The sequence below is a fragment of the Dryobates pubescens genome, chromosome W, assembly GCF_014839835.1.
Source record: "Dryobates pubescens isolate bDryPub1 chromosome W, bDryPub1.pri, whole genome shotgun sequence".
Lineage (NCBI taxonomy): Eukaryota > Metazoa > Chordata > Aves > Piciformes > Picidae > Dryobates > Dryobates pubescens.
Genome location: NC_071656.1, coordinates 3337318 through 3351007, shown reverse-complemented (window position 1 = coordinate 3351007; position 13690 = coordinate 3337318). Strand labels below are relative to the sequence as shown.

Here is a 13690-nt window from a genome sequence, read left to right as displayed (position 1 = left end):
ATTTGCCTATTGATATAACAATTGTCATGGGTAAACAACACCTAGTCGGGGCGTTAACTCAGTGTGTTAAGAAAACAGGGGAGAGTGTCCGTACTATAGGTTTAGAATGGATATTTCCTCCATTACAACCAAAAAGAACAATTCAACAAAAAAATTTTGATTTTGGCAGACTTGATTAAGACATGTCGACTACGACTTAGTAGTATTGCAGGTTGTGCACCTGGCACTATTTATGTGCCAATAAAGCAACCTGATCTGGATTGGTTCTTGATAAACTGTATGGAGTTAGCAGGTGCATGTCTTGATGATAGTGTGCCAATTCGGGCGGCACCTTTAGCAGATAAGGTGTTGAGCTGGATGACAAACTATGATTGGCTTGAAAAACCAAAGTTTAGGTAGCAGCCTTTACCTAAAGCTTTGGCAGTCTTTACTGACGCAGGAAAGAAATCAATGAAGGCTGTAGTTGTGTGGCAAGATGGCAAAGATTGGAAACATCATATGTTAGATGCAGAAACAGGAGAATCACTGCAAACCCTGGAGCTGTGGGCCGTAGTGTGGGCTTTGCAGACATGGCTTCATATACCCTTGAACATTGTATCAGATTCTTTGTATGTTGTTGGCATAGTTAAGAGGATTGAGGACTCTATGATTAAAAAGGTTACCAACAATAGATTGTGGGAATTGTTGTTACAGCTCAGGAGGGCTGTCAAGCTTAGGTCTGCCGAATATGCAATCATTCATGTTTGCAGTCATAAATTTGATCAAGGCCTAGGAGAAGGCAACGCGAGGGCAGATAAACTAGTGTCACTGGCTGCTCCTGTATCAGCATTTGCCAAAGCAAGAGAGTCACACTTACAATTTCATCAAAATGTAAAAGGACTGGTGAGAAGTTTTGGTATTCCTTATGCAGAAGCCAGAGCAATAGTACAAGCATGTCCAACGTGTAGCTTCCATAACAAAGGGCAAGGACTAGGGTTGGGAGTCAACCCTCAAGGCCTTGCTAGCAATCAGATTTGGCAAATGGATGTCACTCATGTGCCAAGCTTTGGTCGATTGAAGTATGTGCACGTCTCTATAGATACTTACAGCCATATGATCTGGGCCACAGCTCAATCAGGAGAAAAAATGAAAGATGTTAGGAAGCATTTAATGGCTTGTTTTGCAGTGATGGGTGTACCTCAGACATTGAAGACAGACAACGGACCAGCTTATATAAGCAAAGGGATGCAACAGCTGTGCATACAATGGGATATTAAACATATAACTGGCATACCACATTCCCCAACTGGCCAGGCTGTTGTAGAGAGAGCAAATCAAATCTTAAAAATATACTTGGAAAAACATAAGGAGGGAGAACCTAAGGAAAGGTTAAGTAGGGTATTGTTTGTGTTAAACCACTTATATATTTTGGGGTCTGATGACATGCCACCCATAATGAAACATCAAAACAATCAAACTAATCGAGAAACTCAGATGAAAGTGTTCTATCGTGATATAAAAACTGGCCAATGGTTAGGGCACTGTTGATGTCATCTTTGTAGGTCGTGGTTGTATCTGCGTTTCTACCCCTGAAGGACCATACTGGGTGCCCAGCCGATGGACGAAACCAGCGCCACTCGATGCGCAGAATCCAGAAGATGGAACCGAGGATAACATGGGTTGTGATGATAATCAGCCTGAGAGTATTAACCTGTGAAGTACTACACCACATCGACGATCGTATCAATATGACATGGTTGTGAAGATGTGGATGGAATGTGTTGCTTCAATTTGTCTGATCATGGCGAATCGGTCCACGCAAAATTGGATTGGCTGGAAAAACACTCGGTCAAGATCCAAGAAGATGATAGTGTGATTGACTCTTGGCTACGCTCTATGTTTGGTAGTTGGTTTAGCTGATTAGGACCTTTAGTTAAAGAAATCGTACGCTTTTTGCTTATTGGTATTATAGTTGTTATAGCTGCCTGTATAATTTTTGGTTGTATTATGAAACATATTAATCGTACTATTGAATCTTTTATAGTTATCAAAGGAAATGTAGATATTGTAGAAGAATGGAAGAAAGAAAAGGGTCTGAACGACTGTGTTGTCTCTTTTGCTAAGGACTTGGAACGCCATAGAACACAGTGAATGTAATTGATCTATCACCAAGGGAGGTTAATAAAAGGATATTACAACCTGTACCTGTAAATTTGGAAAATGTAAACTGAATGCATTATGAGAGTTACTAGGATGAGCAAAAAACATGTTGTTTTGAGTAGCTTTATATTGGGCAAAGCAATGAAGCTCTTTTTGCTCTTGCTGTTTATCTGCAGATTTCTAACTGTGAAGCTAGAGCCTGGCCAGATCTACCTTTACAGTTTTTTAAGAAATCTTGCTGCCATTAAACACTTCATGATTTTTGATCATCCTAGAGAAAGTAAAAATGTAACATGACAGACAATGGATGAGATAATTGATAAAGAAGTTTTAATGTTTTTTTTTTAGGTGTTACTGTATTAATTTTGATTATTGTTAAGCCTGATTGTATATGTAAGATGTTCAAGGAATACCCTTAAGGCCTTATTTGTAAAATAAAAACGGGGGAATTGTTGAGGAATGGCTTGCAAAGACATGGTTCTATGGAACAACGGTTTGAACAAAGTATGTAGGCCAGACTCCATCTTGTTGTTTACTGCTCACAGTAAGCTAGTGTGTTGATGCAGCCAGGCCGCCATGACCTTGTAGCTGTGCTTGCAGCTGCCTGCAAAGGATAACAGGACACCAAAGCAAGGTCACTGCGCCCTTACAGGCGATAACAAGTAAAGAAGAATGTAAAACAGAATTCTTGTGATTATCTCATCAGGATGGGAAAGCAGGATGTTTAACCGCAGAAGGTGGGGGCCGGCAGCTAGGCTACTGTATATAAGAAGTGTCTGATGCTCAATAAAGTTGGATTTTGTGGATCATATTGATCGTTGGCGACCCCTTCTTGCGACAAAAGCAGTCCCTTTTCAGGTCCGTCCTTGTATCCTAAAAGACACCGGAACACATATATCATAGTCTGAAGAATTTATTTACAAGAATAGGAGAGAGAGTACTAAAAAATAATGGAACTCTAAATACTGAAAAGTATTTCATATTCCTTTAGTCAGTTTTTTTAAAGTAAAATAATTTCCTTTTTATGTTTAAGGTATGATAAAAATAACATCATTACTAAACATCTAGTGCTTTAAAGATTTTTTTATATATATACACACACCTAGTTTTTCTTTTAAAAAGTATATCCCAAATAACATGTGACAATTATAATTTGCAAGAAACCAAGTTTGAATGTTTCTACTTGGTTAGAGTGGATTTTTGTGTTCCTTCTGTCTTGTGTTCTCTGTGCTGGTATGTTGTGTCCAAGCATTCTTCTTCCTTCAGTATTTATTTTGCATTTTTGCAGTGTTAGTTTAAATAAAGAAGTACCATGTATTGCATAATCTGAAATGCATTTGAAAATAACCTGAGATCTAAATAGGATCTTGGTATTTGTACTGGATTGATGCTTTTAATCCTAATCAAATGACTTTTATTGAATATTTACATTTGCTGTTCAAATGTTTAAACTTTAAATGGCATGTGTGACACTGAAGCTACTTAAAGGAAGTGTCTTGCTCACCTGGTCAAACACCCATTCCTCACTGCATTTTGCCAATTCAATCCATTTTAGATATAACTTCGGGTATGGTGAAAGACCCACCTGATGTCTTGGACAGGCAAAAATGTCTTGACGCCCTGGCTGCTCTACGCCACGCTAAGTGGTTCCAGGTTTGGAACATCATTTTACTTACTTTTTGTAGCCTTATGAGAAATTTGTTCAGTTGCAATATAAACATTTAACTGTGTGAAAACCCTCAGTGTTATTCATGCTAATACTTAACCTTTTTCTGGTCCCTAAATTTAAATGTAGAAGGTTAAGTATGGAGGAACTGCTTTATGCAGCTATTGTTCATTTGACGTGATTTTAATTTTTTTTTTCCCAATCATTGAGAAGGTGATGTTGAAAGCTTCACTCGCTTTGGGTGATCATATGTTGTATATTTGTTATATATTGCATAAGGCTGCAGAGTAACTTTAAATAGTGGTATATGTGTTTAAAACTTTTTCCTATTTCTTTAGGTTTATTAAGTGTAGGGAATGAAAGGCAAGAAGCAACTATTTGGTTTAGTCACTTGCATTCTGGCAAAGGCACAATACAGAAACCAAACAGATTCCCTTGACCTTTCAGTCTCTATACCTATTTCTTAGACCTTTATTATTTTTATTTATAATATTGAAAGATACTGTATTTATTGTTACAAGTGAACATAGGTCAAAGTGTACAGGACATCAAGAAATACTATTCTTGTATAACCTGTGCACTTTGACTTCTGCCACCTTAAATTACTAATCCTATATAAAATACTGCTGTAAATGGCAGCTCATGGACTAAATTTGTAGAATGATTGGTTTTAATTTTGTATCTGAGCTTCCACTGAACAGTGGTGTTTTAGTCTTTCGACAAGTCCTATTTGCTGTAGGTGCTGGGATTAATTTGATTTTGTATTGCTCTCAAGGCTAGAGCAAATGGCCTGCAGTCCTGTGTGGTTATCATACGTATTCTTCGTGATCTCTGTCAACGAGTTCCAACTTGGTCTGATTTTCCAAGCTGGGTGAGTAATGTTCTTTTGGATTAGGTTTTTTTAATGCACATAATACTGCAAGTAAAATATAGGAAAGCATTACAACATTTTTTTAAAATGTAGACTTTTTCAAGGAGTACTATCCTATTTTTTGGTGTAGGGCAGAGTTATTTTTTCCCCAACAAAATGACCCAGATACTCCTGAAATTTTAATTTTTCTAAGGTTTTGTCATTCGGAACTGGAATTGTTTTTTCAAAAGGAATTTTCTTGTTCTTTTGACTTCTTTGAGAGTAGCATTCTTATTCTAGTGTTAAGTATTTTTTTCCTTTATACAAAAGAATCTATTTTTTTCTAACCACCTACTCCAAATTGCTTGGATTTTGCTGAAACTGATTGAAAATTATGTCAGCTGTGCCCAGATAACTTTGTCATAATGGAAAGGCTACTCGAAAGAAGAAATCCAAGCAATTCCTGCAATTGCTAATATATTCTGTGCTGGGTTGAGGCATCCCCCTCTCCCCACCACGGGCAGGAATAAACACTCAAGACAAACGGATTGCAAAAGTGATGAAAGTTTAAGTAGAAAGCGGTGAATGTTTACAGAAAACCCAAAGCGCAGTGACAAAGAGATCCCAAAACAAACCCAGAGACATCCCATTCCCACCTGAGGGTACACCCAAGACCCCCAGGGCTCCTTCTTCCCCCTCCCTCTGCTGGGCTAGTCTCAGCTGGCCAGGTCTGAGACTGCCCATCACCCCGTGGCCTAGGGCCTAGCAGGCCCAAAGCCAGCAGACATCTCCCCCAGTTACTGGCTGAAGGAGGAGGAAGAAGAAAGTGCTAGACCCCACACTGGATCTTATAGTGGTGCAAAGAATTATGGTAGGAAATACACACAATTTCCTGTGTCCACCCCTCTGGGCTGGACTTCTGGACACAGGAAGCGAACACATCAGGGGGCACCCAGCTCAAACTGCAACATATTCTTTCTGCAAGATTAAATGTCATGGTACTAGCCTGTGAATGTGTCACCACTGGCATTTAAATTAGTGTCACTTAGAAACAGATCTCTAGGTTGTACCCAAGTTGCCTCTCTCAATTCTTGCAGCTGAATGTTATTGGAGCATTCCTTTTACATTGACTGTCTTAAAGGATGCTCTCGAGGAGTGCAGCTTATGCTCTATCTATTCTCTTATGCTATTCTATTCTATTCTATTCCCCAAATAATAACAGATGTTCAGTCTGTGGACTGGACAAAGTTAGACTGAAGCAAAATCACTGAAAAATATATATGTAGATGTAAACTCAGCTCTGACTGTTTTGTTTCATACAGCAAATTCTATTGTGCTGTACTGCTTCCTAATATAGACTTTTCTATTTTGGCAGGAAGAGTACTAACATTGTCAAGACAGTTACAGTAAATGGCACTATTTCAGTGAGAAGTGTTTTAGAATAGAATAGAATAGAATAGAATAGAATAGACCAGGTTGGAAGAGAGCTTCAAGATCATCGTGTCCAACCCATCCTCCAACACCACCTAATCAACTAAACTATGCAACCAAGCACCCTGTCAAGTCTCCTCCTGAACACCTCTAGTGATGGTGACTCCACCACCTCTTCAGGCAGCCCATTCCAATGGGCAATCACTCTCTCTGTGTAAAACTTCCTCCTAATATCTAGCCTAAACCTCCCCTGGTGCAGCCTGAGACTGTGTCCTCTTGTTCTGGTACTGGTTGCCTGGGAGAAGAGACCAACCTCTGCCTGTCTACAACCCCCCTTCAGGTAGTTGTAGACAGCAATAAGGTCACCCCTGAGTCTCCTCCAGGCTAAGCAACCCCAGCTCCCTCAGCCTCTCCTCGTAGGGCTTATGTTCCAAACCCCTCACCAACTCCGTTGCCCATCTCTGGACATGCTCCAGCAAGTCAACATCTTTCCTAAACTGAGGAGCCCAGAACTGGACACAGGACTCGAGGTGCGGCCTAACCAGTGCAATGTACAGGGGCAGAATGACCTCCCTGCTCCTGCTGGCCACACTGTTCCTGATGCAGGCCAGGATGCCATTGGCCCTCCTGGCTGCCTGGGCACACTGCAGGCTCATGTTCAGCCTACCATCGACCAGCACCCCCAGGTCCCTCTCTGCCTGGCCGCTCTCCAGCCACTCTGACCCCAGCCTGTAGCACTGCATGGGGTTGCTGTGGCCAATGTGCAGAACCCGGCACTTGGATGTGTTAAATCTCATGCCGTTGGACTCTGCCCATCTGTCCAGTCTGTCGAGGTCCCTCTGCAGAGCCTCTCGACCCTCCAGCAGATCAACTCCTGCCCCAAGCTTGGTGTTAAATTATTTCTGATATTGCTTCTGGAAAAATGCGAAGCAGTTACTTCTGTTATTTAAAGTAAAAAAAAAAAGTTCCATTTTCTGTACTACACTGTACAAATATAGCTTAAAACATGCCAAAAAGTATGTAAGTGCCCTCAATATCACTATCATACCAAGTTGCCAAAGAATAAACCCTGGCATACATTTAGAATAGCATACTTAGATCTATGGTAACATGCATCATGTTGTTTTTTATTTCTCATAATATCTATTCTAATGCACAGCCAGAAGGGAAGAGAGCTGTATCTCAGTCCTCTCCAAAAATGCTTCCTTGCTTGCTCCTGGTACCTAATGCATCGCTAGTGACATGAATCAACACTGAATTTTGTGTAGTCAGTTGTTCTTTTGGCCTGTTGGCAAAGTCTTACTGACAAAAACCATGACAGAATGAAAATGGTGATTTTAAAGATACATAGTTTCTGACAGTCATAGATGAAATTTTGTAGATGGAAGAAATATTTTTCTGGATACAGAACTTCTACTGACCTGTATGTTTGAAGGCTGTAAAGCTAAAGAGATCACAGAGCTTTTAAAAAAGAGCCTAAGTAGCTGTAATTATAGAAAATATTAGGAAGTCTAAACACAGACACTAGTATATATACTAGTCTTTACACTCTATATACCTAAAAATAAAAGCTAAATTGGAAAAATTTTGCTGAGTTCCTACCAGTTAAAAGGAACTCATATTCAAAGTTGTTTTTTTTTCAAACTTGAAATCCAGCCTTTTGTGCACATTGGCCTGCATTAGGAATAGTGTGGCCACCAGGAGCAGGGAAGTCATTGTGCCCCTGTACTCTGCATTGGTTAGGCCGCACCTTGAGTACTGTGTCCAGTTCTGGGCCCCTCAGTTTAAGAAGGACATCGAGACACTTGAATGTGTCCAGAGAAGGGCAACAAGGCTGGTGAGAGGCCTTGAGTACAAGCCCTATGAGGAGAGGCTGAGGGAGCTGGGATTGTTTAGCCTGGAGAAGAGGAGGCTCAGGGGTGACCTCATTGCCCTCTACAACTACCTGAAAGATGGTTGTGGCCAGGAAGGGGTTGGTCTTTACTCCCAGGCAACCAGCACCAGAACAAGGGGGCACAGTCTCAAGCTGTGCCAGGGGAGGTTTAGACTCGAGGTGAGGAGAAAGTTCTTCACTGAGCAAGTCGTTCGTCATTGGAATGGGCTGCCCAGGGAGGTGGTGGAGTCACCATCCCTGGAGGTGTTCAAGGGGAGATTGGACGTGGCACTTGTTGCCATGGTCTAGTCATGAGGTCTGTGGAGACAGGTTGGACTCGGTGATCCTCGAGGTCTCTTCCAATCTTAGTTATACTGTGATACTGTGATACTGTAAATCCCAAGGCATCATAACTCACATTTTCTTACAATGTAATTGCAGACTTTTGTGGTTTGTATGAGGATCCAAAAGAACTAGACTTGAATAAATGAAATAACTTGATCTACTTTTTTTCTTTCCTGCTGTATTTTGTTTCATTCATGAAAACAACTAAATTACTGTTGCTAAAACTCAAAACCTTGATCCTGAGTGATACAGTGGGAGTATGGAAATACCATGCTCAAGAATTGAAATTTGTCTGTTAAACTGAGATAAAATAGAAAAGAATGGACACTCTTAGTGAAGGACTGTGTAATCAACACTGCCTATAATTATTTGCATGCATTAGAATAGACATTTACTCTTGAAAAATAAAAATAAAAGCAATTTGAACAACTAAACTCAAGGGAGGAACCAAACTACAAACTCTGAAACTCCACCAAAAAGCAAGAGACACACATTGTTTGAAAATAAAACTTGCCAGAGAGGTGATATTGAACCATCCATTTAATGATGAAAAAACTATGGAAAGATATTCTTTATTTTTGAAAATATATTTTATTTTTTTGGGGGGGGGAAAGGAATCTAATAAAAGGAAACAATAGAAATATCCACAGGCAAAAAACAATATTTGAAATACAGCTAATCATTTAAACTATTTTAACTAATATCAAATAATGTATAAACTTTACAAAACCTGTTAATCATCAAGGATTCTTTTACATTTAACATCTGAGTTAGTGTTAACTTATATCTAGGAAAAACCTTACTGTGAAGTTGTTTTGCCAAACTGAAGAACTAATAACCACTTTAATGTTAAAAGGCCATTACATTTTTGATGCTTTATGTTTCTGTGTTCTTTTATAAAAAAAGATTTTTTTTTCTGCAGCATCCTGTTAATTTCATTAGACAAATCAAATAAATTATTTCATACTCATACGCTGTGCTGTTCATTTGTGTGTTTGACAGATTCTTGTGTCTCAAAAAATGGCTGGAGAATGGCTGCATATGTAGGCTACTACTGTATAAATTTCTACAAAATTTTTAGACAACTTGTGATGAGAAACAGCATATCATTATTGGTGCTTAATGTTAATCTTGCAGCAGCTGTCTTTTCATTCATCATTATAAAATATCTGACTTTTTTCCATTTTAACTGAAAGCATTGCAATGTGTAATGTTCTTCAAAATTCCAGTATCAAAAGTTGCATTAAAACAACAGTAGTAGATTTTTTTTGTTTTCTTTTAATAAATCTTTTCAATTGGTTGTATTTTCTTATTGTTGGTCTAGGCTATGGAGTTGCTTGTGGAAAAAGCAATTAGCAGTGCCACTGGACCACAGAGTCCTGGGGATGCACTGAGAAGAGTTTTTGAGTGTATATCTTCAGGAATCATCCTTAAAGGCAAGTTATATTTGAGCAGTGACTGTATACTTACCCTTAACTAATGTAAAATCTGTAATCTTGGTTGAAATAAGGTAGAGGTGTGCTACTAAATAGCCTAACCATTGTAGGTGGTCCTGGCCTTCTGGACCCTTGTGAGAAAGATCCTTTTGATACACTTGCTGTAATGACAGATCAGCAACGAGAGGATATTACTTCAAGTGCACAGGTAAGGAAAAATACATGTGAAGTAACTAAATTTGCCTGCGGGTTTTTTTGGCTTTTTGTGGATTTTTTTTTTTTTAAACGGAGCTATAATGGTGGACATGAATTTTCCTTTCTTAGAATATAGTCTGGTCTTTGAAATGATCAGTCTTAAGCTAGACAATGAAAACATCAAAAAAGAGGATGTTTTATAGTGTTCATTTTTGCACTAAAATTAATGTATTTTCCTGAAAAGTTTGAAGCACTTCCATCTATATATATATCTGATGCTCACTCTACAGATTAGATTCAAAATTATGCTAGCATTTAATATTGTATAAATAAATCTATGTATGTTTAATTTTTAACATTTATTGTATCCACTTACAGTATTTACCTTCACACTTGCAGCTTAAGAGGTTTACTGCCCCTACCTCTTCTTTTGATCCTTTGGTAAAGATTACTAATGCATAATGGGACATGTGACAAACCGCTTCAGCAGCTAAAACACATTTATATTATTTTTAAGCTAAAATGATGTACTTTGTACAGAAGCAGCAAATGTGATATACACAATTTTATTGTATTGACCTTGGGGGAAGAAAGAGGGGATAAGAGCTAAGTACTTAACAAAGTACTTAAAATTGACATTTGATTCTAAGAGAAATCTCTTCTTTCTACTGTTTTTCTAGCTTGCGCTGCGACTCTTTGCATTCCGTCAAATATACAAAGTTTTGGGAATGGATCCATTACCACAGATGAATCAACGCTTCAACATCCATAATAATCGTAAAAGGAGAAGGGACAGTGATGGGGTTGATGGATTTGAAGCAGAGGGGAAAAAAGACAAAAAAGATTATGATAACTTTTAAAAGTGTTTGTCATCAGTGCTAAGATGGAAGGTGATAAAAATTCCATTTGTTGCCTTGCTTTTATATAGTCATAATGTCTGTTTAAAATATCCAAACCCAACTTGGTAATTAGAATGGAAGAAAATAACCTAGCTCTTCTGTGAGATTCTGAATTTTAATAGATGTACTGTATCAGACAAATTATGAATGGAAGGACTGCAAGTGGAAACTTGTCATTGGAAATTTTTTTTTAATATATTTTCCTCATAACATTTTCTTTAACTGTGTTGCTAACTTTAGTAACTTTTCTTTTTTGGTCTTCTTTTTATTAATAAGTGCATTGTCTTCTTATCTTGACTATTCAATGAAGCATTTGTGCTGTTGTTGCTATGTGTATTTTGGCTTTTTATTTAGAATTTTTTTGTTTGCCTTTGGCATTAGTTGCATACGTTACTTTGTGTTAGATAGCATAAGCTGTTCCCCTCCCAGTTTATATTTTACAGAACTTTATTTTGTAAAGTGAGACTGCAGGATTATGTGGGAGAGGTTTCCTAAATGTGAAGGGATTACAGCTCATAATTATCCTGCCATTTAAGTAGTCAGAATTAAATGGTTTTGCCATTTCTTGTTAGTGTGCTATAACAGTGTAATTAAGAAAATTTCTGTTAATCTAATCAAGTTTGCTGTTAGTTGTGCATTACCAGTATAAAAGTTAATATATACAGTATGGTCTTACAACAATCTTAAAGCAACTGCATAACTGATCAGTTTCACATGATACTTTTTGTTTTAATAGAAAAGCTTTGAAAACTATCATTTTAGGTTGTGTGTAGGTCTTTGTATGTTTGACTTTGTGCTACAGCAAGGCCAAAAAATAACTTTCTGAATTTCTTTTCTCAACATACAAGCAGAGGCAGGCATTTCCCATTTAGACAAAGTTAATAATTCTTTTCAGCCAACTTTGCTGATATGATATTAATGCTTCTCAACCCTTAAAATCAATGTTTAGCATATCAGCATCTGTGAGGTTATTCCTTTATATTCCATTTCAGCGGGAAGCTCTCTCGGAACTGCGCTGAGACCGGCAGCCACGGGGGGCATCCACTGCTCTCCTTTTCAGGCTATGGGAACCGCCTGGACCCCAGAGATTCCTAGACACACTGCGAGGCTCGGAGGAGCCGTCTTTTCATGTGCCTGCGGCCCATGATCCCAGCGTCATCAGCGGCAAATTTTAAAACGGACACCCGTGGCTCACGGGGCTTCCATTTCAGCGGTATTCTCTCATATTCTCTCGTGCTCTCACTTGGCGGCAGCCAGCTGCACGTGCCGCCACACTTTTTCTAATTTTTTTGTCCAGTAGGTGCTGTGGCCAGGGATACGCATGGTTGTAACACGCAGCAAAAACTCCTTAAAAAAATCAGTGTTGACCCAGACTGAGGTGGAACACAAGCAGGTAGGTGTCCAGGTATCTGGCTGTAGAGAGTGCTGGAGCCTGACTATTGCGATGCAGGGTGGTGGAGGGAACTCTTGCATTAAGTGTGAGTAGATTGACTATCTGCTTAGCCTGGTGGCCAGACAGAAGGACGAGGTTGCTAGACTTAGAGATGTAAGGGAGTGTAGAAAAGAGATGAACCAGAGGAGGAAAGAGAGGAACCAGAGGATGAAAGAGATGAACCAGAGTATGCAGGATCTGCAGGCTCCCCCAGCAGAGGCTGGTTATCCAAAAAGCAGAGGGGAATAGACACAGGTTCCTCTCAAAAGACACAAAGTAAAACCTCCTTGCCTCCCCTCACCTTCCCCGCTGCCCTTGGAAAACAGGTATGGGGCGCTGGAGATTGAGGGTGAGGTGATCCTGATGCCGGAGGACACACCATCTGGGGTTTTCCCTGAGGCTAAACAGCCGAAGGTTAAACAGCCTAAGGCAAAGCAGACGAAGGTTAAACAGCCTTCCCCTGGCATCAGGACTTGCTCCCTCCAAAAAAAGAGGAGGGTAATTGTTATTGGTGATTCCCTCCTGAGGGGAACAGAGGGCCCCATATGTCGGCCAGACCCTTCTCATAGGGAAGTTTGTTGTCTCCCAGGAGCCCAAGTTAGAGATGTTACCAGAAGGCTGCCTAGACTGGTGCAGCCCTCTGACTACTATCCCTTACTAGTTATGCAGTTAGGGAATGATGATGTTGCAACCAGAACTCCCAGGGCAGTCAAAAATGACTTCAGGGCCCTGGGAGACCTGATTGAGGGGTCAGGTGCTCAAATAATTTTTTCATCAACACCCTTAGTTGCAGGAGGGAATACCATACGGAACAGGTCAGCAGCCATAGTCAACAAGTGGCTTAGAAGCTGGTGCAGTCAAAAGAATTTTGGGGTTTTTGATCTTGGAGAACTATCTACTGCACCAGGTCAGCTGGCAGCAGATGGAGTACATCTGTCCCAGAGGAGGGGAAAGATCACAGTATATGAGAATGGCCTGTCCCCCAAAGGTAAAAAGATTCTAGGAAGGGAATTGGCAGGTCTCATTGATAGGGCTTTAAACTAGTTTTGAAGGGGGAAGGGGCTGAAACCAGTCCCCCCAAGGCAGGAGTCTGGGGGTGATAAGCTAGAGGCAGAGGTGAAACCAGCAGCCCAGCTGAAGTGCATGTACACTAATGCACAAAGAATGGGTAACAAACAAGAGGAGCTGGAAGCCTTGTTGCAGCAGGAAAGTTATGATGTAGTTGCCATCACAGAGATGTGGTGGGACGACTCACATGACTGGAGTGCTGCAATTGACAGCTACAGGCTCTTCAGGAGAGACAGGCAAGGAAGAAGGGGTGGAGGGGTGGCCCTGTCCATCAGGGAGGCACTAGATGCCATTGAGCTGGAGATCAGGGACGATCGGGTTGAGTGCATGTGGGTAAGAATTAGAGGGAAGACCGT

The 13690-nt window shown here is 40.0% G+C and overlaps 1 protein-coding gene across 1 annotated transcript in view; it reads left to right on the top strand.

The window, feature by feature from the left end:
- LOC104299612 (zinc finger RNA-binding protein-like) overlaps positions 1–11009 on the top strand; it is a 135818-nt gene extending 124809 nt beyond the window's left edge. Inside the window, exons 16-20 of the mRNA XM_054177720.1 lie at positions 3695–3792; positions 4581–4676; positions 9629–9740; positions 9851–9948; positions 10616–11009. Of these exons, the coding sequence (XP_054033695.1) occupies positions 3695–3792; positions 4581–4676; positions 9629–9740; positions 9851–9948; positions 10616–10795 (584 nt within the window). The 3' untranslated portion in view covers positions 10796–11009. The remainder of the gene's footprint in view (positions 1–3694; positions 3793–4580; positions 4677–9628; positions 9741–9850; positions 9949–10615) is intronic.
- Positions 11010–13690: the final 2681 nt, after the last annotated feature.